At 44.8% G+C, this 27511-nt stretch overlaps 1 protein-coding gene across 1 annotated transcript in view; it reads left to right on the top strand.

Annotated features, from left to right (window-relative positions):
* The window catches only part of si:ch211-67e16.11 (uncharacterized), a 57174-nt gene extending 39810 nt beyond the window's left edge, over positions 1 to 17364 (top strand). Inside the window, exons 3-7 of the mRNA XM_060827783.1 lie at positions 2766 to 2936; positions 3925 to 4056; positions 7979 to 8151; positions 14266 to 14520; positions 16945 to 17364. Of these exons, the coding sequence (XP_060683766.1) occupies positions 2766 to 2936; positions 3925 to 4056; positions 7979 to 8151; positions 14266 to 14520; positions 16945 to 17145 (932 nt within the window). The 3' untranslated portion in view covers positions 17146 to 17364. The remainder of the gene's footprint in view (positions 1 to 2765; positions 2937 to 3924; positions 4057 to 7978; positions 8152 to 14265; positions 14521 to 16944) is intronic.
* The last annotated feature ends 10147 nt before the right edge of the window (positions 17365 to 27511 follow it).

Raw genomic sequence — 27511 nt, 5'->3', positions numbered from 1 at the left:
GTGGAAGGGGCTCTTTGTTCTCTGGAACTTGGAAGGTTTCAAGGCAATTGAAATGTACAAAATTCACCAAAGATCCTCAGACAGCACCTTCCAAACCCATGACCACTTCCATCTAGAAGGACAATCGCAGCAGATACATGGGAACACCACCCCCTGCAAGTTCCCCTCCTAACCACTCACCATCCTGACTTGGAAATATACTGCCTTCAGTTTACATGTGCATTATATTCCCTACAAAGGCATTCTATTATATAAATATATATATATATATATTCCTTCAGTGTTGCTGGGTGAAAATCCTGAATTCTCCCCCTGTCAGACCCAAGGACTGCATCGGTTCAAGGAGGCAGCTCCGCACCCCCTTCGAAAAGGCTGGGCAATGAATGCTGGTCCGACCAGCGAAACCCACATCTCCTGAATAAATTAAAATAAACCGTTAGAGGGTTTGTCTCGGTTTGTCCAGTGCTGAATAGTGCTCTGTCTCCTTAGATAGAGAATTTAGAATTACACAGAATACAAATGTAAGCTGATGGGCACAAGAGCGAAAGGTAACATGAGAAAAACCATTTACAGAGAATGGTAAGACCATAAGATAAAGGAGCAGAATTAGGCCATTCAGCCCAAATTGTTTGTTCTACCATTGATCATGGCTGGTGGACTTTTTCCTGTAAGGTTTGAAGTCCTCACCAGTCAATACCCTATCTATCTCCGTCTTAAATATACTCAGTAACTCGGCCTCCACAGCTCTCCGCAGCAATGAGTCCCACAGATTCCCCACCCTCTGGCTGGAGAAATTCCTTCACATCTCAGTTCTAAAGGGTGGTCCCTTCACTCTGAGGCTGTGCCCTCTGGTGGAAACATCTTCTCCACGTGTACTTTATCCAGGACTCTCAGTATTCCTGGAGGAAGGTTTGGGGGAGATGTCCGAGGTAGGTTCTTTACACAGGGAGTGGTGGGTGGGTGGAATGCACTGCCAGCAGTGGGAGTACAGTCAGATATATTAGGGACATTTAAGCAACTCTTGGTTAGGCACATAAATTATAGTAAAATGAAGGATAAGTAGATCAGTCTGATCTTAAAGTGGGATTCTTCAGGAAGGGCTTATGCCCGAAACATCGATTCTCCTGCTCCTTGGATGCTGCCTGACCTGCTGTGCTTTTCCAGCAACACGTTTTCAGCTCTGATCTCCAGCATCTGCAGACCTCACTTTCTCCTCATGAACTAGGACTCCCAAGTTCCTTTGCGCTTCAGATTTCCAAAGCCTTTCCCCACTTAGAAAATAGTCTAAGCCTCTATTCCTCCTGCCACAGTGCATAAACACACACTTTTCTACATTGTATTCCATCTGCCACTTCTGTGCCCGCTCTCCCAAACTGTCCAAGTCCTTCTGTAGCCTCCGCACATCATCAACACTCTCTGTCCCTCCACCTACCTTGTGTGATCTTCAGACTTGGCATCAATGCCCTCAGTTCCTTCATCCAGATCGTTAATGTGGAACATGAATAGTTGTGGTCCCAACACTTACCCTGAAGAACTCCACTAGTCACTGACTGCCATCCTGAAAAAGCCCCTTTATCCCCACTCTCTGCCTTCTGCCAGTCAGCCAATCCTCTATCCAGGCCAGTCCCTTGTCACTAACACCATGGGCTCTTATCTTATTTAGCAGCCTCCTGTGGAGCACCCTGTCAAACAGATCATGTCCACTGGCTCTCCTTTGTTTAGCTTGCTCATTACCGCCTCAAAGCATTCTAACAGATTTGTCAGGCAGGGACACCCTTGATGAAGCCGTGCTGACTCAGCCCTACTTTACCGTGATCTGGAATGAACTTCCTGAGAAAGTGAGGAGGCTGATTCCATGTAAGCTTTAAAAAAGGACTTGGATAAGCTCCTGAAGGAAATACAGCAACAGAGGAAGGTGGAAAATGAGCTGAACATCTTTTACAAAAATCTGGGGTAAACCCGCTGGGCCAAATGGTTGTAATCATTCTATGATGCTTTTCTGTTCCAACCAGGGGTCGTGGCTTTGGGGTAAAGGGTTAGTCATTTCAGGCTGTGCTGAGGAGACCTATCGTCACTCACATAGTTGTGAATATTTGGGATTTGCTATTCCCAGAGAACTGAAGCTATTCAGCTATTTGAGACAGACTGACAGACATTATGGGGTGATGTTGAGGTTGACGGGTTATACAAGTCATTCCTATCTTAGAGAAATCGGATATGCACACAGCACTATATCCAATCCCAACAGTTTCCCAACGGGTGCGTTTGTGTGTGTGTGTATGTATGTGTGTATGTATGTGTGTGTGTATGTGTGTGTGTGTGTGTGTGTGTGTGCGTGCGTGTCTGTATGTGTGTGTGTGTGTGTGTCTGTCTGTGTGTCTGTCTGTGTGTGTGTGCGTGTGTAAGTGTGTGTGTGTGTATGTGTGTGTGTGTGTGTGCGCGCGTGTGTGTCTGTGTGTGTGTGTCTGTCTGTGTGTGTGTGCGTGTGTAAGTGTGTGTGTGTGTGCGTGTGTGTGTGTCTGTATGTGTGTGTGTGTGTGTGTCTGTCTGTGTGTCTGTCTGTGTGTGTGTGCGTGTGTAAGTGTGTGTGTGTGTCTGTGTGTGTAAGTGTGTGTGTGTGTGATTCTGTGATTAGGTATCACGCCCAGCTCTGACATCTGATCAAACAATTTATTTTGAGGAATCTTTGCACACTCTCCCATAGTCAGCCTTGAGCTTGGTTTGTAGAAATTGTTGCAAACTAACACTGCCCTGTCTTCTTCCAGAACAGAAGGGTTTTGCTGCCTGCCCTCAGCCCCTCAGCATCAGCAGCCCCAACCCTGCCGTCGCCAACTGTGAGTTAAATAAAAACACACGCCGGTGTCATCGACAACAACTCTCTTCACAGAAATCCTGCCGAATGTACCAGACCTGTGACCATGGGGTACTGCTCTCTGGTGAGATTTTCACTGTGTGTGTGTGTGTGTGTGTGTGTGTGTGTGTGTGTGTGTGTGTGTGTGTGTGTGTGTGTGTGTGTGTGTGTGTGTGTGTGTGAAGGTGTGAGAGGAAATAGTGTGAAGGAAGAGAAAGGAGAGAGGAGTGGTGAGAAAGAGAGTGAGAAAAAAGGGGAGACAAGAGTGAAGGAGGGGCTCAGAAATGGGACAGGGTGTAGTCGCGCGAGAGAGAGAGATGTAGGAGGATAGAGAGGGCAAGGGAGTGATAAGGAGGGGAATACCGAGGGAGGATAAAGACAGACAAGGGAGAGGGAAGGCAAAGGGCAAATACGAATAGGAAAGAAGAACAGGGATGAAGCAGTGCGGTCATGGCCAGAACACGCTATCGGGGAAAAGGGCTAAAGGAAGGATGTTGTGAAAGTTGAAAGGGTTCAGAAAAGGTTTACAAGGATGTTGCCAGGGTTGGAGGGACTGAGCTATAGGGAGAGGCTGAACAGGCTGGGGCTGTTTTCCCTGGAGCGTCGGAGGCTGAGGGGTGACTTTATAGAGGTTTACAAAATTATGAGGGGCATGAATAGGACAAGGTCTTTTCCCCAGGGTAGGGGAGTCCAGAACTAGAAGGCATAGGTTTAAGGCGTGAGGGAAAAGATTTAAAAGTATCCTAAGGGGCAACTATTTCACACAGAGGGTGGTACGGGTATGGAATGAGCTGCCAGAGGAAGTGGTGGAGGCTGGTACAATTACAGCATTTAACAGGCATCTGGGTGGGAATATGAATAGGAAGGGTTTAGAGGGATACGGGACAGGTGCTTGAACATGGGACTAGATTAATTTAGGATATCTGGTTGGCTTGGATTGTTTGGATTGAAGAGTTTGTTCCTGTGCTGTAGATCTGTACATTAGCTTATCCGTGTGGGATAAGTTTAAGGAGTACATTTCGCTGTTGCCAACAGATTTCTCTCCTTAATCCTGTGGTTGCATTAATTTTCAGGAGGCTGGAGGGAACACCTGACATACCAGAGACACGTACACAATGTGTTACACTTCTATCAAATGTTGAGGAGGAATGGTTTCCGGGTGGAGAACATCAAAACCTTCTTCGCAGGAGATGGGCAGATCCCGGGTAAGTTCAAGCAGTATTCCCTAAAATAACTCCATACCTTGGAAACAGAATCACACCACTGTAATGACTCAGTAGCACACTGGAAATCAAGCCCTACTATTCCTGGAATTGTTACAAATATAAACATAGAACATCGATTTAATGAAAATCCCAATTTGCCTCTGGCAACTGCAACCCAGGATTAAAGTAAACCTCACCGGATTCCCTCAGTAATAATAAACAATGAGACAAAGAGCTGCCAATGCTGGAGTTCTGAAACAAACTAAAACAAAGTGCTGCAGGAACTCAGCTAGACCGGCAGCATTGAGAGAGTGTGTTGCTGGAAAAGCACAGCAGGTCAGGCAGCATCCGAGGAGCAGGAAAACCGACCCTGATGAAGGTCCTGATGAAACGTCGATTCTCCTGCTCCTCGGACGCTGCCTGACCTGCTGTGCTATTCCAGCACCACACACTCAACTCCTATCTCCAGCATCTGCAGTCCTCACTGGCTCCGAGCTATGCAGCATCCCTGGTCTCAAAACAGTAACCTCTGTTTCTCTCTCCACCAACACTGCCGGACCTGCTGAGTTTCTCCAGCACTCTCTGTTTTAGACAATAGACAATAGACAATAGGTGCAGGAGTAGGCCATTCTGCCCTTCGAGCCTGCATCGCCATTCAATATGATCATGGCTGATCATCCTTAATCAGTATCCTGTTCCTGCCTTATCTCCATAACCCTTGATTCCACGATCCTTGAGAGCTCTATCCAACTCTTTCTTAAATGAATCCAGAGACTGGGCCTCCACTGCCCTCTGGGGCAGAGCATTCCACACTGCCACCACTCTCTGGGTGAAGAAGTTTCTCCTCATCTCTGTCCTAAATGGTCTGCCCCGTATTTTTAAGCTGTTTTTGTTTGTTTTTGATTAAAATAATATTGTAACACTTTTAACCTGAACAAGAACAGTAATTGTGTTAACTATTGTAACTTAAACCTTACCCCTTTAAAATTCCCACACTCAAACACAAAGGGAAAAAACAGACAAAACGCTAATATTATGAATGGAGAGGAAAGATATAGTCGGGATAACACAGTTCGGTAACATCAGCCCAAAACACAAAACTTGTGATTGGTCTTACAAACCTTTCAATTTATCAATGATATCCGAATATTGCCAATGGGGTGGCACTGTGGCTCAGTGCTGCCTCACAGCGTCAGGTGCCAGGCTTTGATTTCACCCTCGGGCTGACTGTCTGTGTGGAGTTTGCACATTCTCCCCGTGTCTGCGTGGGTTTCCTCTGGGTGCTCCAGTTTCCTCCCATAGGGTAGGTGACTTGGCCATGCTAAATTGCCCATAGCGTTCAGGGATGTGCAGGCTATGTTGATTAGCCTTAGGAAATTAGCCTTGGGAAGGGGTGGGTCTGGTTGGAATGCTCTTTCGAGGGTCAGTGTGGACTCAATGGGCCAAATGGCCTACTTCTACACTGTATGGACTCTATGATACCCACACATAATGATCAGTCTTTAGTTCACTAGCTACTTAGTTGGACCCAGGGTTAATCCTAGTGGAACTGGAGATACAATATCTCATCTTTAGACTGGGAACTTTGCAGCCTTCTAGACTTAATATTAAGTTCAACATCTTTAAATTGGCAACCATTTCTTCCCTTTGTTTTAGCTTGTTATCATGTCCTCCCTTCCTCCCATTCCAGTTACTCTCCTTCCAAATCTGTGAGGAGGCACACCATTCTCACATTCTGATCACGTGACCTGAACTATAAACACGCGTTCTCCAGCAGCACTCTGTACCCACTGACCAATACTCCCCCACTAAACTATAGCATTACTACTGCCCCCTCCTCATTTCACTTCAGCTCTGATGAAGAGTCAGTTAGACTGAGAACGTTAGCTTGCTCTCTCTCCATGGATGCCGTCTGACGCACTGGGATCTCCTGCACTTGTTGTTTTCAGTACAGATACCAGCACCTGGAGCAACTTGCTCCTATTTCTAGCAGTCATTATGTTTTAAAATAATCTATTCAGTTTTTCAGAATGTAAGTTTTCTGCTGTTTTGACAGAAAATTGCAGAGAGCACTTTACAGAGAAAGGGGAGAGGGTGAGATTGTGCTGGATAAGGTCTGGATGTTTCTTGTTTCTCTGTGCTCACACAGTCCGTGTGAAACTGCAAACTGAAAGATCGGAGGAGTCATTGTGCTGATTTCTCCTGATCCCACAACAAATCATCGCAGTGAGCCTAGACTCAATGTCTCCAAAAGGGGAGGTAGTGATAATGTCACAGAGTCACAGAGTCCTACAGCACAAAGACAGGCCCTTTAACCCAAACTGGTGCATGCCTACCAAAATACCCATCATCACTAACCCCATTTCCCAGCACTTGGCCCCATACCCTTTTTTAGATTTAGATTATTTACAGTGTGGAAACAGGCCCTTCGGTCCAACAAGTCCACACCGACCTGCCGAAGCGCAACCCACCCATACCCCTACATTTACCCCTTACCTAACACTACGGGCAATTTAGCATGGCCAATTCACCTGACCCGCACATCTTTGGACTGTGGGAGGAAACCGGAGCACCCGGAGGAAACCCACGCAGACACGGGGAGAACGTGCAAACTCCACACAGTCAGTCGCCTGAGTCAGGAATTGAACCTGGGTCTCTGGCGCTGTGCAGCAGCAGTGCTAACCACTGTGCCACCGTGCCGCCCACCTTCTAAACCTTTCCTGACTATATACTTGTCCAAATGCTTTTTAAATGTTGTTAATGTACCCACCTCAACCACTTCCGCTGGCAGCTCATTCCATATGCGTACCACCCTTTGGGTAAAACAGTTGCCCCTCAGGTTCCCTTTTATTCTTTACCCTCTAACCTTAAACTGATGCCCTCTCGTCCTCGATTCCCCAACCCTGGGAAAAGGACTGAGTGTATTCACCCGATCCATGCCTCTCATGATCTTACACACTTCTATAACAACACCCCCCCTCATTCTCCTACGCTCTAAAGAAAAAAGCCCCAGTTTGTCCGCCCTCTCCCTATAACTCCGACCATTGAGTCTTGGCAACTTCTTTGTAAATTTCTTCTGCGCTCTTTCCAGTCTAATAACATCCTTCCTGTAGCAAGGTGACCAAAACTGATCACAATACTCCAAGTGTGGCCTCACCAATGTCCTGTACAACTGCAACATAACTTCCCAACTTCTATACTCACTGAAGTCACAATCCAGAGTTCTGAAGACAAGAAGTCATGCCATGGCAGATGGTGAAATTTAAATTTCATAAGATTTGGAATGAAGAGCAGGCTTTATGGTAATCATGTAAACTCTTTGTCGATTGTCATAAAAGCCCATCCGGTTCAATAATGCCCCCCAGGGAAGGAAATCTGCCATCCTTACCTGGTCTGGTCTACACGTGCCTCCGGACCCCCAGCAATGTGAGCCAACCATTTCCCATGACGATAAAGCAGTAAGTGCATCCAATACCAATAATGTAACCAGATTCCCAGTAAATACAGGTGGCTTTGGTTCTGTACTAATTAAATATAAGTCATCGGGTGGATTAACTCAGCAGTGGAAACAGATTCAATAATAACTTGTCAAAGGCAATCAGATAAATACATGACCGAGAGCGAGGATGAGAAATCCAAAAAGATAAATCAGAAAAAGATTTTAATTTTTATCATACCTATCATGACCTCAAGATGTGTTAAATACTTTCTAGCCAATGAGGTCATTTTTACGTGTAGTCACTGTTGTAATCGAGGAAGCGCATTGGTCGGTTTGTGCGGGGGATTCCACAAACCGCGATGTGATATGATCTAATTTGTTGTTGTCGTGATGTTGGCCGAAAGAGAAATGTTGTTTACTTTTGTTGTTTAATGTCGACTGACCGGAGACTCTTGGTAATTTCATTGTTTTCATTCTGCGTAGTGGACGAGGAGACTGAGGACATCTACCCAGCCACAGAGAAGGTGGTGATCCGGAGCCACATCTCCTACATCTGCCGTGCTGTTAACTGTGCTGATTCTCTGGTTCTGTACCTCAACAGCCCCACACGGAATGATGGGACCATGTTACTCTGGGACGTCAATAAGAATGGCATTGTAGGTATTTAATCAAACTTCGAGGTTCTAGTTACCTGCAACATCATTCCATATTCAAATCCCAAACAAGGGACTGAATTACTGAAACAAAGTGATATTCAAAGTGCAATATTGATAGAGTACTACACTGTCAGTGATACCTTATTTTCACTTCAGATACACTGTACAGGTTATTCTGGTGTTTATCCTGACTTCACCCTCCTCCTGTCTTTCCTCATCTCACTCTTTTCGGATAATAGAATAAGCTGAGAATAATTGTCTGTCTACCTTTCTGTTTAATGTATCTAAATGATTCAAGTCAGCCATTTGCTATGGGAGTGAATTCCATGTTCTCACTCTCTTTTTTTCTGTAGATGGGCCATAGAGAGCATCCTATCGTTTTGGCAACTGCTCTGCCCAAGTCCATAAAAAATTACAGACAGTCATGAACACAGCCCAGTCTATCACACAAACCAGCCTTCAATTCACTGACTCCATGTATACATCCTGCTACCTCAGGAAAGCAGCTGAAAATGTGTTGCTGGTTAAAGCACAGCAGGTTAGGGCAGCATCCAAGGAACAGGAAATTCGACGTTTCGGGCCAGAGCCCTTCATCAGGCTCTGGCCCGAAACGTCGAATTTCCTGTTCCTTGGATGCTGCCTAACCTGCTGTGCTTTAACCAGCAACACATTTTCAGCTGTGATCTCCAGCATCTGCAGACCTCACTTTTTACCTCAGGAAAGCAACCAAAGACCACTCCCACCCCAGTTATATTCTCTTTCACCCTCTTCCATCCGGCAGAAGATATCAAAATTTGAAAACACGTACAAATAGACTCAAGACCAGCTTTGTCCCCGCTGTTATCAGATTTTGAATGGACCTCTCCAATGTTAATTCTGATCTCTCTCTCTCTCTCTGCACCTTCTCTATGGCTGGAACACCGTGTTCTGCGCTCTGTTCTGTTACCTTGGTGTACTTTGTATAGCACATAAAACAACACTTTTCACTGTATCTGAGTACATGAGACAACAATAAATCAATCAAGTTTCCTCAATGTTTCTTCTGTGGATAAAGAAATATTCCCTGCATTCCCAATTTTATTTCTGGAATGCTAAATGACAACTGGATATTCCCACTCTCCACTTTCTATCTTGGAGGCAGCTAGTAATCTATTATTTCCCCTATCTCTGCATTCTCTGACCTTATTCATGAGTCGATTATTGCCCAGTTCTGGAGAATGCAGATAAGTTACACCTATGCATAACCAGGGGCCATTCCTGTTGTTACCTCCTCAAAAGATTCAGTAAAGTTTGAACAAGTATGATTTCCCATTGGATTGTAGGCTGACTACTCATTGTTATATTTTTCAGTTGGAGATAATATGTTAATCTGATCTGTCTGCTTTCTCTGGTAGACTTAAAAGATCCCAAACCCACTGTTCTAAGTCACAATGTGGAGGTGCCAGCAGTGGACTTTATAGATTAGATTAGATTATTTAGAGTGTGGAAACAGGCCCATCAGCCCAACAAGTCCACACCGAGCCGCTGAAGGGCAACCCACCCATACCCCTACATTACCCCTTCACCTAACACTACGGGCAATTTAGCATGGCCAATTCACCTGACCCGCACATCTTTGTGACTGTGGGAGGAAACCGGAGCAAACCCACGCAGACACAGGGAGAACGTGCAAACTCCACACAGTCAGTTGCCTGAGTCAGGAATTGAACCCGGGTCTCTGGCGCTGCGAGGCAGCAGTGCTAACCACTGTGCCACCGTGCCGCCCATGGGGTGGACAAAGTCAGAAGTCACATGACCCCAGGTTATAGTCCAACAGGTTTATTTAATATCACAAGCTTTTGGAGTGCTGTCCTTTCATCAAGTGAAATCCTGACTTCTGACTTCACTGATGAAGGAGTAGCACTCCAAAAGCTTGTTATTTTAAATAAACCCATTGGACTATAACCTGGTGCTGTGTGACTTCTGACTTTGTCGATTATTTTACGAACAGTAGGGCAGTACCCATTCTTTGATCTCGGCAGGATATCTGGTTATTATTGCAGTAAGGTGGCTAGGATTTTGCTGTGCACAAAAAGGCTGTTATTAGATTAGATTAGATTAGATTACTTACAGTGTGGAAACAGGCCCTTCGGCCCAACAAGTCCACACTGACCCGCTGAAGGGCAACCCACCCATACCCCTACATATACCCCTTACCTAACACTACGGGCAATTTAGCATGGCCAATTCACCTGACCCGCACATCTTTGGACTGTGGGAGGAAACCGGAGCACCCGGAGGAAACCCACGCAGACACGGGGAGAACGTGCAAACTCCACACAGACAGTCGCCTGAGTCGGGAATTGAACCCGGGTCTCAGGCGCTGTGAGACAGCAGTGCTAACCACTGTGCCACCATGTTATATTTTGTACCTTACAGCAGAACATGCTTCAAAAAGTACAACAGTGTCTGGGTTTTCCTTCATTTTGCGACTTGGGTTTTCCACACTGTAAAGCTGTAGCTGGTTTTGAATGGTAGAATTGAAGGTGAATCAGTACAGGTATAACTCAGCTCGTTTCTCACAGTCCCACTTTTGCCAACTGAAAGACAGAACGGTGAAGCAAACCATTCCTCCTCTCAGTATCATTGCCCAGCCATAACCCAAGATCATCACCTTTGGGAATGAAAAGGTTTCGTTTAAAGGGAGTTTGTCCGCAAAAGGGCCACTAAAGGCCCTCAAGTGGATGAAAGGACAATTGTTAAATGTTTATTTAACAATCTGAGAGATAAGTGGAGAGAGCTGAATAATGGTCCACTTAATGCATCCTTTCAGGGTCAGGATTAGATGGATCACAAAAGACAGAAACTGCAAGAATTGAGTTCCAGTGAGGCTGGACACTTTCATCTCATCTTAACTCCTGTGTCTTTTTTCTCTGTCAAGTAATCCAGGAAACACAGGGAAGCTTTTGGCGAATTCATTACAGTCTGGCAATCAGCTCTCATTTAAAAAAAATTCTTAAGATAAATAGCATGCCCGGAATTTAATTTCTAAGTAATCTCCCTAAATCATTAACTGTGGGGTGTGCAGGTGCAGTTAAAGGATATTGATTTTCTGCTTCACTTCACAAAGCATTGAGCAGAATCAGTTCTACTTGGGGATGAATGTTTTACTTCACCACCAATGCTCTGTCACTTGGCTGATACTGTACTGCACGACCTTTAGTTCATGACACATCTGACCAACCATCTTATTCAGGTGGTCCTAACTTAGTGACTTCGGAAATCAAAGAACTCCCATTTGGATCTCTCCTTACACTACCTCATGATGTCTCCAAGTGTGACACAGCCAATGGAGCATGTTTGAGGGGTTGGAGAGCAAGATCCCACAAACAGTGATGTAATAGACCTATGGAGGGCAATAACAGTCGAGAATGAAGGTGTTGGACTGCAGCCACTTGGATTGTATAAGGACTGCAGATTTCCTTCCTTCAAGGACATTAATGAACCAGATGTGTTTTAATGACAATCCAACAGCTTCATGGTCAGTTTAAATCTTTCAGGAACATAGACAATATCAGTAGGACTCGGCCAATCAGTCCATTGAGTCTGTTCTGCTATTCAATAAGCTCATGGTACTTTCTCCCTATACCCTTTGATCCCTTTAGCCCCAACAACTACATCTAAGTCCTTCTGGAAAACATTCAATGCTTTGGCCTCAACAGCTTTCTGTGACAGAGAATCCTTCAGGCTCTCCATTCTCTGGGTGAGGACATTTCTCTTCACCTCAGTCCGAAATGGCCCACCCTGTATCCATGGACCATGACTCCCTGGTCATCAGGAACATCCTTACACCCTCTAATCCTGTTAGAATTTTATAACTTTGTATGGAATTCACCCCTCATTCTTCCAAACTCCAGTAAACTCGGGCTGAGGAAATCCGATCGGTCCAGGATGCTCAGGAGAACTCGCTTGCTGTCCTTCAGAGAGAATCATGAGCAGTGTTCCCTGTGGGATGTGTACACACAGCTGCTCTGATGTTCCGTGTACAGTGTTCCCTGTGGGCTGTGTACACACAGCTGCTCTGATGTTCCATGTACAGTGTTCCCTGTGGGCTGTGTGCACACAGCTGCTCTGATGTTCTGTGTACAGTGCTCCCTGTGGGCTGTGTGCACACAGCTGCTCTGATGTTCTGTGTACAGTGTTCCCTGTGGGCTGTGTACACACAGCTGCTCTGATGTTCCATGTACAGTGTTCCCTGTGGGCTGTGTGCACACAGCTGCTCTGATGTCCCGTGTACAGTGTTCCCTGCGTGCACACAGCTGCTCTGATGTTCTGTGTAGTGTTCCCTGTGGGCTGTGTACACACAGCTGCTCTGATGTTCTGTGTACAGTGTTCCCTGTGGGCTGTGTGCACACAGCTGCTCTGATGTTCTGTGTACAGTGTTCCCTGTGGGCTGTGTGCACACAGCTGCTCTGATGTTCCATGTACAGTGTTCCCTGTGGGCTGTGTGCACACAGCTGCTCTGATGCTCCGTGTACAGTGTTCCCTGTGGGCTGTGTGCACACAGCTGCTCTGATGTTCTGTGTACAGTGTTCCCTGTGGGCTGTGTGCACACAGCTGCTCTGATGTTCTGTGTACAGTGTTCCCTGTGGGCTGTGTGCACACAGCTGCTCTGATGTTCCATGTACAGTGTTCCCTGTGGGCTGTGTGCACACAGCTGCTCTGATGTTCCGTGTACAGTGTTCCCTGTGGGCTGTGTACACACAGCTGCTCTGATGTTCTGTGTACAGTGTTCCCTGTGGGCTGTGTACACACAGCTGCTCTGATGTTATGTGTACAGTGTTCCCTGTGGGCTGTGTGCACACAGCTGCTCTGATGTTCCGTGTACAGTGTTCCCTGTGGGCTGTGTGCACACAGCTGCTCTGATGTTCCATGTACAGTGTTCCCTGTGGGCTGTGTGCACACAGCTGCTCTGATGTTCTGTGTACAGTGTTCCCTGTGGGCTGTGTGCACACAGCTGCTCTGATGTTCTGTGTACAGTGTTCCCTGTGGGCTGTGTACACACAGCTGCTCTGATGTTCTGTGTACAGTGTTCCCTGTGGGCTGTGTACACACAGCTGCTCTGATGTTCCGTGTACAGTGTTCCCTGTGGGCTGTGTACACACAGCTGCTCTGATGTTCTGTGTACAGTGTTCCCTGTGGGCTGTGTGCACACAGCTGCTCTGATGTTCTGTGTACAGTGTTCCCTGTGGGCTGTGTGCACACAGCTGCTCTGATGTTCTGTGTACAGTGTTCCCTGTGGGCTGTGTACACACAGCTGCTCTGATGTTCCATGTACAGTGTTCCCTGTGGGCTGTGTGCACACAGCTGCTCTGATGTTCTGTGTACAGTGTTCCCTGTGGGCTGTGTGCACACAGCTGCTCTGATGTTCTGTGTACAGTGTTCCCTGTGGGCTGTGTGCACACAGCTGCTCTGATGTTCTGTGTACAGTGTTCCCTGTGGGCTGTGTGCACACAGCTGCTCTGATGTTCTGTGTACAGTGTTCCCTGTGGGCTGTGATCATTGTCAGCTTCCAATCAATGCATTGATCTGTTTCCGGAATTGCTACCTCGCACAGCTCTCTGAGGCCTGTATAGTGAGAAAACTAGAGGGAATACTGGTCCTGGGATCTTTTACACTGGGATCTTGTAATAAGGCACATTTGTCCACAGCTGACTGCAATTTGAATTCAATTAAAATGCTCAGAAATAACAAAACGGGGTGATTTAAACTGACCACGAATCTGTTGGGTTGTCATTAAAAACCCATCTAGTTCATCAATGTCCTCTAGTGAAGGAAATCTGCCGTCTTTACCTGGACTGATTGAAACAAAACTCCAGTCCAGCAACGTCACGCATTAACTTCCCTCGATAGCAAGTTACTCAGTCCGATCAGAAATTCCTGAGTTATAAACTCTGCCTTGGGCAGTAATGCACACATCACAAGATCGAGTTTTAATAAGAAATAAAGCACTTGATCAAACTTTGGAAGTAGTATTTTCTGATGTGTATGGTTGAACCAGCTGAGATGGTGTACTGGGACTGTACTGTACTGTTCAGGGTTGAATGTGACTCTGTGCATCAATTAAATCTTCAGGCTGACCCGAAGGAGAAGTATACGGTGGGAGAGTTGCTGATGGATCTGGAAGGGTGCAATGCACACAGGGTGTTAATATTTGTCGATCAAAGTTACCCTGGAACACTGGCAAAGAAACTACTTTCTTCCAAAAAACATCCAAATGTTATTCTGATCAGCAACAGCAGGGGGTCAGAGTTCACCTGGGCCTCCTGCTTCACTGAATTTTGGGGAGAACTTCATCCCAATCAATGTCTCATTGATTACCTCTTCAAGGTGAGTTGTAGCTACTTAAGAATGTACATTGCTTGTGAAAGAAATGTAATCCCTTGGCCTTTGCAGCTTTGTTCTGTCTGTCTCATTGCTACCACCCACAGACTGACCTCTACAGAAGGATAGCTGGTTAAAATCCATCACAGGCTCAGTGCTAAATTTCCAATTGTGTACAAAGTTAAAAATCAGACAACACCAGGTTATGGTCCAACAGGTTTATTTGGAAACACTAGCTTTCGGACTGTTGCTCCTTCATCAGGTCCAACACCAGATCCTTCGAATCAGATTAGATTAGATTACTTACAGTGTGGAAACAGGCCCTTCGGCCCAACAAGTCCACACCGACCCGCTGAAGCGCAACCCACCCATACCCCTACATTTACCCCTTACCTAACACTACGGGCAATTTAGCATGGCCAATTCACCTGACCCGCACATCTTTGGACTGTGGGAGGAAACCGAAGCACCCGGAGGAAACCCACACAGACACGGGGAGAATGTGCAAACTCCACACAGTCAGTCGCCTGAGTTGGGAATCATTACAAATGTGTGTCATTGACAGGTTTACAGTAAATTGGCAAAGAGTTGGACATTATTTTACAAACTAGTGATTATTAAATGCCTCTTTTCCCTCTATATTGGATGTTTCTTTCATTTGTGCTGCAAAGTTACAACTTGACAGTAGAGTTCTTACAATGAAGGGAAGTGGGTCCACTGTGTATTGTACTGTACTGGGGACACAGCTCCCATCTTCCCAATGAGCCGCAGACTATTTATTCTCTCTGCTCACACTGCGGAGCAGCCCTCTCTTTGTTCCTCAGCACAGCACATCCCTCCCGAGATCTCCCTCACTCTACTGGGGAATGCTTCCCTTTTCTCTCTCACCGTACCAAGAACACAGACACCTTTCATCTTCTTAACCTCTCCATGTTCATCAGATCTCATAGGACCGAAGATTGTGCTTTTACTAGGTAAGGTACAATGTGCCCAATTGACAGGGTGGGTTGGGTGGGAACAGACCCTGATGCCAAGGACCATCATGGACCTTGTGACATGATGTTGTCTCGTGAACAGTACATAGAACATAGAAAAATACAGCGCAGTACAGGCCCTTCGGCCCTTGATGTTGCGCCGATCCAAGCCCACCTAACCTACACTAGCCCAATAACCTCCATATGCCTATCCAATGCCCGTTTAAATGCCCATAAAGAGGGAGAGTCCACCACTGTTACTGGCAGGGCATTCCATGAACTCACAACCCGCTGAGTAAAGAATCTACCCCTAACATCTGTCCTATACTTACCACCCCTTAATTTAAAGCTATGTCCCCTCGTAATATCTGACTCCATACGTGGAAAAAGATTCTCATGGTCAACCCTATCTAAACCCCTAATCATCTTGTACACCTCTATCAAGTCACCCCTAAACCTTCTTTTCTCCAATGAGAACAGCCCCAAGTGCCTCAGCCTTTCCTCATACGATCTTCCTACCATTCCAGGCAACATCCTGGTAAACCTCCTCTGCACTGCCTCCACATCCTTCCTATAGTATGGCGACCAAAACTGCACACAATACTCCAGATGCGGCCGCACCAGAGTCTTATACAACTGCAACATGACCTCAGGACTCCGGAACGTGAGAGAAGAAACAAAGTGAGGGAAAAGTCAGCCAAAGAATTGGACCCAAAACTTCAGTCATGTTTTAGGGGGAAAAAAAATGACTGGTTGAAAAGTTGGCATCAATATTTGTGGCTGGGATTGGTATATTAGTGTATCATAGAATCCCTACAATTTGGAACTCTCCAAAGAACATCCCATCCAGGCTAACCCATCGAGCCTGCACATCCCTGGACACTATGATCAAGTTAGTTAGCATGGCCAATCCACCGAACCTGTGGATGTTTGGACTGTGGGAGGAAACCAGAGCACCCGGAGGAAACCCACACAGACACGGGGAGAATGTGCAAATTTCAAACAGCTGCCTGAGGGTGGAAATAAGCTTGGGTCTCTGGGCCTGTGAGGCTGCAATGCTAACCACTGAGCCATCGTACCACCCTATCCAACTGAGACGGGGGTTCCAGTAGGAGTGACACAACTTACGTTACTGTAAAGTTAACAAGTGTAGGTTTTGCTTTGCAGGGAGTTGGTTGTCAGTGCTCCGAGCATGGTACACATGTGATTATCACAGAATCATACAGCCCTTTGGCCCATCGATACAAAATGATTCCAAATCCACACTAGATCTACTTTCCAGCCTAGAGCATTTTTACATTTCAAGTCCTCATCCAAGTACTTTTTAAAGATTGTGAGGTTTCTTGCTTCAACTTCTGTCCAGACAGTGCATTCCAGACCCCCACCACCCTCAGCGTGAAAAGGTTTTATCATCAGCTCAGAAATGTCTAACACTTTGTGACTTTGTTTTTCCCAGAATGTTGCATGGGCTGCCCCTTCGACTCTTGGGGTAGTTGAATCTACGCCAGGGCTCCTGAACAGCACGATCTATGGAGGACCTTGCTATGACAACCCACCTCTGACTCCAGAAGAGGTTAGGCGGGAGTACATGGGCTGTCAAAATCTCCCGACGGCAGTGTGGTACCAGACGATCCAACGCAAGGATCTCCTGCACTAACTGCTCCAGCTCACTTCAACATGGACTGTTCTCCTCAACGAAATGGAAACTCATCAGAGCACAGACTTAAACACTATTATCTACTCATATGAGATTTTAATGCCATCTTTGCTTTAACTATTTGCGCTGACGGGTAACTGTTCTGAAAGATCAGACTTGCTCACAATGGATTGACCAGCAAGTGGGTCGAACTGTACAGAATGTTGTTTAGATCAGAGTGGTGCTGGAAAAGCACAGCAGGTCAGGCAGCATCCGAGGAGCAGGATGCTGCCTGACCTGCTGTGCTTTTCCAGCACCACTCTGACCTAAACTCTGGTTTCCAGCATCTTCAGTCCTCACTTTTGCCTGTACAGAATGGTGACCACTCTGGCCTCTTGCTCATTCCTGATATCCATCATTCCACTCCTGGGGTCCCTACCTTCTAAGCGCTGGAATTCCCTCCTTCCTGCACTCTCTCCACTCCTCCGCTCTTTTCAAAACACTGCTTAAACCTAGACCTTTAGCTAAGCTTTCGGCTCCCTGACCCAATCACACCTCCTTTGGCTTTGTGCCAATTTGTTTGTCTGATAATGCCCTTCGTTACTGCCTTGTTACTGCCTCCTACCGCCTGGCTAATTAATGCCTCCCCAAAGACCGACCTCTGTAGCTGGGGCAGGTTTGTATAAATGCAAACAGTAAAGTTATTTTCAGGTTTAAAGAGGAAGAATTTCACCGCGTTCTCCTGATGATTCTGCGCTAGTGCAACACTCAGTCCTCGAACTGAGACTGGATGTCAGGTCGAACTCCAGTGCTGGATTGGGTTTGCTAATTGCAGGGACAGGGACACTACTCCTGACCTCAGTGAGGAAGGGCGCTTATCATTGTGGACTCCGGCTACTTCCCCGCATTTCCCACTGAATACTGTGATGTTGGAGGCAGAATTGGCCTCCACTGTATCGGCTTCTATCATCACTCACTGTTGAGGCTTATACTTTGATTCAACCCGGCTTCGTTAACAAAATCTCTGAGATCGGGGGAGAAATCTGAGCAATCCTTAAACAAAATCCTTTTGTCAATGCATCATCTTTCACAATATCAGGATGTCCCATAGTGTTTCAGATCTGAGTAATTCCGAAATTAACCTGGGCCAGAAGAGATTCCAACACAGCCTTGTGTTACATATTCCTATGGTCAAATTCCACCTTGTCTCCTGGCGATAAATGTGTTATCCTACTGACTGCTGTCTATGCAGTTCCAGTGGGGAGCGTGACCACTCACTGTCTTTTCTGTTGCAAGATTTTAAGGGATATAGATAAACTGCGGTTATCCTAATTGCTCTGGTGATAGGTTACGAAAACTGACTGTGATTCCTACTGCTGATGGCTGGCTCATATTTACACTTCAACCAACTCCCAAAACATTTATCTCATTGCTGTTTGTAGGAACTTGGCTGCTGTGTTTTCTATAAACAGAATACACTTCATGCTCTGAAAAAAATGTCTAGAATAGTCAAAGATTGAGAAGGGCCTGACTTTGTTGATTTTGTTTTCATTTTTTTTCCCTTTTTAAAAATTTTTCTTTTTTTTAATGACTTTGTTGATATTGACTGAAATCTCCTCAATGTCTATTGGCTGTTCTCCTGTTTAGATTAGATTAGATTACTTACAGTGTGGAAACAGGCCCTTCGGCCCAACAAGTCCACACCGACCCGCCGAAGCGCAACCCACCCATACCCCTAACCTAACACTACGGGCAATTTAGCATGGCCAATTCACCTGACCCGCACATCTTTGGACTGTGGGAGGAAACCGGAGCACCCGGAGGAAACCCACGCAGACACGGGGAGAACGTGCAAACTCCACACAGTCAGTCGCCTGAGTCGGGAATTGAACCCGGGTCTCAGGGGCTGTGAGGCAGCAGTGCTAACCACTGTGCCACCGTGCCGCCCACCAAAGTTTGTGTACCATTGCATCTTGATTGGCTTCAAACTCTCTCTCTCTCTGCCATTATTGAGCTGTGCTCAGAGGGTGCAGGAGTCACAGGTTTGGATTGTAGTGTTGTCTGGTCACCTGGTTTGAATTTACCCCCCAGTCTTGAGAAGCACTGAGATAATCCTGGTTCATACCACAACACCTAGAGCATACAGACAATGCATGGGGAGATATCAAAACTGACCCTCAGTGATACAGAAGCCATTTTAGTAACACACCAGCCTCAGAAAATGCCAGAGTGGAGACTTTATAAAGCATGACAAGATAAAGAAAATAGGCCAGAGCAATTCCCTGCTACACCTTGGGAAGAAGGGCAGGGAGGAGCTATCAGTCCCTCAGGCTGAGAGTGACCAATAGCTGATCTAGTTGACAGAAAAGGTGATTGAGAGCAGGAGGCTAGATTCATTTCAGAGTTGAATAATTGGGGAGTAATTAAAAATAATATTCAGTAAGGACAAGGGAGAATATGATAAAACGGCCCTCTCGATCCTGCATATACTTTAATGAAATTGCAATATTGGAATCCATTTCAGATTTAGTAAGAAACTTTTATTCCTGAAATATTTTTACCACTCATCTCAAAAACAGTCTGATTGGAAAGAACCAAAACCGTACACACAAAGCTGTAAATGAACAGTAGTATTTGTGTGTCAGGGACCGTAAATAATTGCAGGATTGTGTATGGTTATGTTACCAGGGCAGGAATCATACACAGGTTTCCCATTCAGACTGCATTCAGACTGTCCTATTTATACTAACTGTAGATGCTATTCATTGAGTTGTCAGTATCTGTATATATTTGTAATAAAGTAACTTTTGTATAAAAGTAACAGCAATAAGTATAATTTAAAAGTATAACTCTTTGAGGTGATGATTTGGAGATGCTGGTGTTGGACTGGGGTGTACAAAGTTAAAAATCACACCACACCAGGTTATAGTCCAACAGGTTTAATTGGAAACACACTAGCTTTCAGAGTGCTGCTCCTTCATCAGATAATAGCTATAACCTGATGGAGGAGCGACGCTCCGAAAGCTAGTGTATTTCCAATTAAACCTGTTGGACTATAACCTGGTGTTGTGTGATTTTTATTTTTGAGGTGGTTAGTCTCACATATCAGTGACTCCTTGGCTAACTCTCTATCACCAATTTAGTAAAATGGACTGATTGCTGACAATGTGGTTTCCTCTAGACTGGGAAGCCCAAACACAGATTCGGTCTTTGGTTAAGATGAACATCTCCACTCAGTCCATAAGTGTGGTTCTGAGATTTCACATCTTCCTTTCAGAATGACACTGGCATCTTTGACTTCCAATGACTGTCAACACAATCTCGAGGAATAATGTTTTACCTGCTCCAGCTTCATCACTGGAATGCACATCAACAGATTAAAAACCACCACTTTCAATGTTTCTTTGATGTTGTGTGACACAGAGTGGATAGGAATAAACTTCTTCCCACTCACAGGGAATCTGGCACAAGGGAATTCATCTTAAAATGAGACTATTTAAGATTCATTGAAAAATAAGGAATCATGCAAAGTGTGAAACTGTTTCTCTCAGTTACTGACTCAATGAATAATTTTAAATAACATAAATTTATTTTTACTTCCAAACCCATGACCACTTCCATCTAGAAGGACAAGGGCAGCAGATACGCTGGAACCCCACCCCCTGCAAGTTTCCCTCCAAGCCCCTCACCATCCTGACTTGGAAACATATCACTGTTCCTTTGGTGTAGCTGGGTCAGAATCCTGGAACTCATTCCCTAACAACATAACTGTTTCAATCTTGTTTTAAAATCTGGTATTGGTTGCTTTCAGTATTTCAGTAAGATTTGCTGTTTGTTACCTTAAGTTTTTCAGAGTTAAACAAAGTGAGCAACTGGAATGAAGTTAATTCGGCAGCTATCTGAAACCAGTTCTTGATTAGTAGCAGAACTGAACTAACTCATCTATATCACAAGCAGGATAAATGGGGTGTAGCTGGCACAGAGCAGACACCCTGGGAGTCTGATAGGGTGAGAGTTCAGTGAACTATCGAAGGAGTATCTTTGCTTTTCCTTTCCAAACCCCTTTTGGAGTGTACTAATTCAACCGCTGGGATCCATTTGTAAAACAGATGAAAGTCAAGAGTGACATAGGAGTCTGTTAAGATGATTAGCTGCTAAATGTTTACATATAACTTTAGGTTGTAAGTGGTATATAAACAGATGAAACCAATCTAGAAGTAGGCCATTTGGCTCCTCAAAATTGGCCCACCATTCAATAAGATCATGGCTGATCTGTTTGAGTTTTGAATTCCCATTCCCAAATATCTTCGATAATCCCGATTCTCTTCTGAGCAAGAATCTGTCGACCTCTGCCTGATGTTGCGTCTGGAGGCAGAGTTCCACGGTTAAACAACCATCCGAGGGAAACAACCTCTCCTTGTTTCTGTCCTGAAAAGGCGACCCCTCATTTTAAAACCATGTCAACGTTTAATGTTGTAAAACTGTGATATGCACTAACAATTCATTTTACGTGATTATTGATCAACATTTCACAAATGAGCATACAGACAATGGGGAGATGGGCATGGTGTCCCTATCCTTCCAGACTCAAACATGATCCAGGGCACACATACCTGTAGCAAGGACCGAAAACTACAGGAACTGTAATTTAGAGTCATTGAATTGGAGACAGATATACTGGACGAATCAGATTGGCAATGGCAGCCTGGGTGAGGAACTCACAGAATGCTTTTCAGATAACGTCCAAGTACAGCACATTCTGGAACCAAACGGAGAATGGTTGGTTATTCAACAAGAGGTATGGAGTGACAGGATTAGTTAATAGCCTTGGGGAAAAGGCACCTCCGGTTCGCAGTGACCACACTGTGATTGAGTTATGTCCCATTTGAAAGGGAAAATAGTATGTCTAAGACTGGTTCTTTAAACTTAAATAAGAGCCACTGTATGGGCAGGCAAGCAGAAATAGCTGAAGGGAACTGGGATTTAGGCGAGGGGGTGGTTCAAAAGTGAAACAGTGGAATTCTTTTAAGGGGATGTTTCAGAATAGTCAGAAAAAAGGATATTCATAATTTAAAGAAAAATTCTAAGGGGAGAACACACCATCTATCTTTTACTAAAAACTTGAAGGGAAGCTTCAAACTTCGTTACACAAGTTGAGTGGAAGATGAGATGATTGGACAGACGATAAAGAAACTATAGATGTAGGAGCAGGAGGAGGTCATTTCACCCATCGAATCAGCTCTGACACTCAATAAGGTCGTGAATGATAATCCTCATAACTCTTGACTTCCTTACTAATTAAAAATCTCTCTCAGCCTTGAATATATTTAATGCCCCAGCCTCAACAGCCCTGTGTGATAAAGAGTTCTCCAGATTCACTCCTGTCGGAGAGAAAAATAAAAATCCTCCTCATCGCTGTCTTAAATAGGCATCTCTTCCTGTGAAATTATGCCCTTTGGTCCTAGGCAGTCCCAAAGGGGCAACCGGTTTTCTGCATAGACTTTGCCAAGCCCCATTAAGAATGTTTTTTGTTTCAGTTAGGTTGTCTCTCATTCTTCTATATTCCAAAGAGTGCAAGCAGAACCTATTAAACCTCTCTTCATTTAACAGTCCCTCCATTCTCAGGATCAATGTCATAGAGTCATACAGATGCACAGCACGGAAACAGACCCTTCGGTCCAACCCGTCCATGCCGACCAGATATCCCAAACCAATCTAGTCCCACCTGCCAGCACCCGCCCTATATCCCTCTAAACCCTTCCTATTCATATACCCATCCAAATGCCGTTTAAATGTGGAATCGTACCAGCCTCCACCACATCCTCTGGCAGCTCATTCCATACACACATCACCTTCTGCTTGATAAAGTTGCCCCTTAGGTCTCTTTTATAACTTTTCCCTCTCATCTTAAATCTATGCCCTCTAGTTCTGGACTCCTTCACCTCAGGGAAAAGACTTTGGCAGGTTCATAACTCCTTGAAAGTGGAGTCACAGGTAGATAGGATAGTGAAGAAGGCGTTTGGTATGCTTTCCTCTATTGGTCAGATTATTGAGTACAGGAGTTGGGAGGTCATGTTGCGGCTGTACAGGACATTGGTTAGGCCACTGTTGGAATACTGCGTGCAATTCTAGTCTTCTAACTATCGGAGAGATGTTGTGAAACTTGAAAGGATGTTGCCAGGGTTGGAGGGTTTGAGTTATAGGGAGAGGCTGAACAGGTTGGGGCTGTTTTCCCTGGAGCGTCAGAGTCTGAGGGGTGGCCTTATAGAGGTTTATAAAATCATGAGGGGCATGGATAGGATAAATAGACAAAGTCTTTTCCCTGGGGTGGGGAGTCCAGAGGGTGGTACGTGTATGGAATGAGCTGCCAGTGGAAGTGGTGGAGGCTGGTACAATTGCAACATTTAAGAGGCATTTGGATGGGTATATGAATAGGAAGGGTTTGGAGGGATATGGGCCGGGTGCTGGCAGGTGGGACTAGATTGGGTTGGGATATCTGGTCGGCATGGACAGGTTGGACCCAAAAGTCTGTTTCCGTGCTGTACATCTCTATGACTCTATGATTCTAAGGACTTAGAGAGGTAGAGAGAGTCCGGAACAAGGTAACAATGTAACAATTGGTCAGAACAGCTAAGACTAGCTGAGTTGCTCTGAGACAAAAACAAATTCGAATTTGGCCCATCAGTTTAAATTATGCCCCCAGATACCAAACTCCAATCAAGATTGAATTTGGTATTTTGATAATATAACTTTCTCTGGACTGCCTCAAATGCCAGATCGTTTCTTCGATAAGGGGGCCAAAACTGATCTCAGCATTCCAGCTGAGGTCTGACTAGTGCCTTACAACACCTCCCTGTTTTCATTCTCCATTCCTTTCAAAACAAAGGCTAACATTCCATTTGCCTTCTCTATTAACTGCTAAATTGCTAACTTTTTGTGATTTATGCAGAAGAACTGCCAACCCCTTCTATGCTGAACCTTCAGCAGTCCATTTCCATTTAAATAATATTCAGCTCCTCTATTCTTCCTGTCAAAGTTCATCATCTAACTTTTCCCACAATATATTCCATCTGCCAAGTTTTTATCCATACACCTAACCTCTCTGTGACCTTCTGTAAACTCCTTGTGTCATCCCCACTATTTGTTTTTCTAACTATTTTTGTGTCATCTGCAAACTTGAATGTGGTACATTTGATTCCATATTCCAAGTCATTTTTATATGTGATTCTCCACTGGTTATGAGTTGCAATGATGATGTAAATGTTCCCCTTATTTCAACTCTCCATTCTTCCATTAGACTAGTTTATCCTTTATTCATGCTAACATATTACCACAATACCATGGTCTCTTATTAACTAATTTAACGTGTCGTACCTTTTCAGGCAGAGGAGGGTCACCTGAAAACCTATCGATATTATTTCCATGGCTTCCTTTTTATCTATACCGCTTGTCACTTCCTGAAAGAATTTCAGCAAATTTGTCAGGGACAGTTACTGCTTCATGAAACCTTGATGTTGTTCCTACTTGATCATATTATGTGCTTCTAGATACTTTGTGAAAACATCCTTTACAATGAAGTATAAGGTTTTTCCAATAACAAATGTTAAACTAACTGGCCTATATGTACCTTTTTCTGTCTCCTGCCCTTTCTAAATAGAAGTGTTACATTGCCAGTTTTCCAATTCTCCGGCACTTATCCAGAATCTAAAGATTCCTGGAAGATTACTAGCAGTGCATCTACCTCTGTAACTACTTCCTTTAATATGTTAGAATGTACTTCACCAGATACAAGGGAACTATCAGTCTTTAGCCCTATTAGTTTCTCTCATACTTTTTCTCAATTATAGTTATTTCCTCTCTCCCTTTGCCCCCTGATTATTTAGTATTTTTAATAGCTAATAATGTCTTCTACTATGACGACCAATACAAAGTATTTAATTCAACTCCTCTGCCACTTCCTGATTCCCTATTATCATGTCGCCATCTCATTGTCTAAGGGCCTTCATTCACTTTGGCTTCTCTCCTCCTTTTCAAATATTTTTTAAAAAGCTCTTGCTGTCTGTTTTTACATTACTCACTAGTTTGCTTGTATTGCTGATGAAGGGCTTTTGCCTGAAACGTCGATTTTCCTGCTCCTTGGATGCTACCTGACCTGCTGTGCTTTTCCAGCAACACTCTGATCTAAAACTCTGGTTTCCAGCATCTGCAGTCCTCACGTTTGCCCTGCTTGTATTGCTGATTTTCTCCCTCTATTATTTGTTTGCTTATCTTTTATTCTTTATTAAAACTTTCCCAAACTTCTGGCTTTCCATTAACCTTTGCCACATATATAATTTTTTCTTTAAATGTGAATTCATAGCTTCATAGTATTAGAGGTAGGAGTAGGCCATTTGGCCCATCGAGCCTGGTCCACCATTCGTTAAGATCATGGCTGATCTATCCATCGTCCCAGCTCCTCCAACCTGCATTATCCCCATAACCCTAACTCCCCTAACATGCAAAAACCCATCCAACTGTGTCTTGAATATATTTAATGAAGCTGCCTTTACTGCTTCCTTGGGCAGAGAATTCCATAGATTCCCTAGTCTCTGGGAAAAGCAGTTCCTCCTCACCTCTGTCCCAAATCTATTCCCCCTAACTTTGAGGTCATGTCCCCTAGTCCTAGTCTTACCCTCCAGCGGAAACAACTTGCCTGCCTCTATCTTTTCCCTATTACAATCCCAGGCGGCTCAACCTCTCCATTTAGAATAACCCCCTTCATCTCCGGAATCAACCTTCCTCTGCACCGCCTCTAAAGCCAGTATATCCTTCCTCAAATAAGGAGACCAGACCTGCGCACAATACTCCAGGTACAGCCTCACCAACACCTTGTACAATTGTAGCAGAGCCTCTCTGCTTTTAAACTCAATCCCTTCAGCAATGAAAGCCAATATTCCATTTGCCTTCCTGATGACCTGTTGCACCCCCAAATCAACTTCTAGCAATTCATGTACCAGCACTCCTAAGTCCCTCTGCAGAACAGCACGCTGCAAACTTTCATCGTTTAAATAATACTCTGACCGACCAAGCTATCCTTAACATCCCTGGTTGGCTTATCCCTATCTTAGGATCTTTTATTTTGATTGTTATAGACCAGGCCAGACCCCCTCAAAATATTTCAAGAAGGTAACCCATATCCTAACTTTTGTCATTGTTTAAAGCAGGTGTGAGGTGGATATTCCAGGAGGGATGCAGCTGGTCAAACCACTCAGTTTTAAACAAAGCAACTCATTTACAGACTACTGAATGAAACAGAAGAGAACAGAATATAGAATAACTTAACCTATCTGAAAACCCAACTGATTCTATCACAACTTAATGATGCTGTTCCAATTTCCTGCAACATCCTCATAAACACATCCCATGGCAAAAAGATAAAATTCAAACACAAATTCTTACAGGAGAGATGTTAGAGAGAGAATCAGCGTGGAAACTGTAACTGTTTCTTTGGGTCCCCAGCTAAAACTAAACCAAACTAGAAAAATCCCTGAACTGGGAGATTTGGCCACTCCCCTTTCACTGCACAAGTGTTTTAAAAAAATCTTTAAAACCCTTTAAACTCACAGCGCCTGAGACCTGGGTTCAATTCCCGACTCAGGCGACTGACTGTGTGGAGTTTGCATGTTCTCCCCGTGTCTGCATGGGTTTCCTCCGGGTGCTCCGGTTTCCTCCCACAGTCCAAAAATGTGCAGGTCAGGTGAATTGGCCACGCTAAATTGCCCGTAGTGTTAGGTGAAGGGGTAAATGTAGGGGAGTGGGTGGGTTGCTCTGCGGAGGGTCGGTGTGGACTTGGTGGGTCGAAGGGCCTGTTTCCACACTGTAAGTAATCTAATCTAATCTAAAATCAGAGTTAATGTTTTGGGTTGAGTAACCCTTCCTCAGCTCGGAAAATGTCAGTTTATGTGCAGAAGAGAGGGTGGGTAAGGAGTAAATGATAGGTGGGGATAGAGCCCAAAGAGAGAGAAGAACAGTTGGACAGTCAAAGGAGAAGATAATGATCTGGCTGGGAGGGTGAATAGCTGTTAATGGAGCTGTTAGTGGGTAACAATGGGTGGGGTGTATGAGCAGGCTATGTGATAACAAGGGCAATTGAGGACTGCAGATGCTGGAGATCAGAGTCTAGATTAGAGTGGTGCTGGAAAAGCACAGCAGGTCAGGCAGCATCTGAGGAGCAGGAAAATCACCATTTCGGGCAAAAGCCCTTCATCAGGAAATCTTTTTGATAACAAGGCCTGGTTTGTGGGCGTCAGGCTAAGGGCATGGGGAAGCTCAAGCCCTAAAGCTATTGAACTCAAGATTGACTCCAGAAGGCTATGGTTCCCCAAGCAGAAAATTACGTGCTGATTAA

The sequence above is a fragment of the Hemiscyllium ocellatum genome, chromosome 7 (assembly GCF_020745735.1).
Source record: "Hemiscyllium ocellatum isolate sHemOce1 chromosome 7, sHemOce1.pat.X.cur, whole genome shotgun sequence".
In the NCBI taxonomy this organism is placed as follows: domain Eukaryota; kingdom Metazoa; phylum Chordata; class Chondrichthyes; order Orectolobiformes; family Hemiscylliidae; genus Hemiscyllium; species Hemiscyllium ocellatum.
Note: the sequence above shows the minus strand (reverse complement) of the source record. Positions and strands in the feature narration are given on the sequence as shown.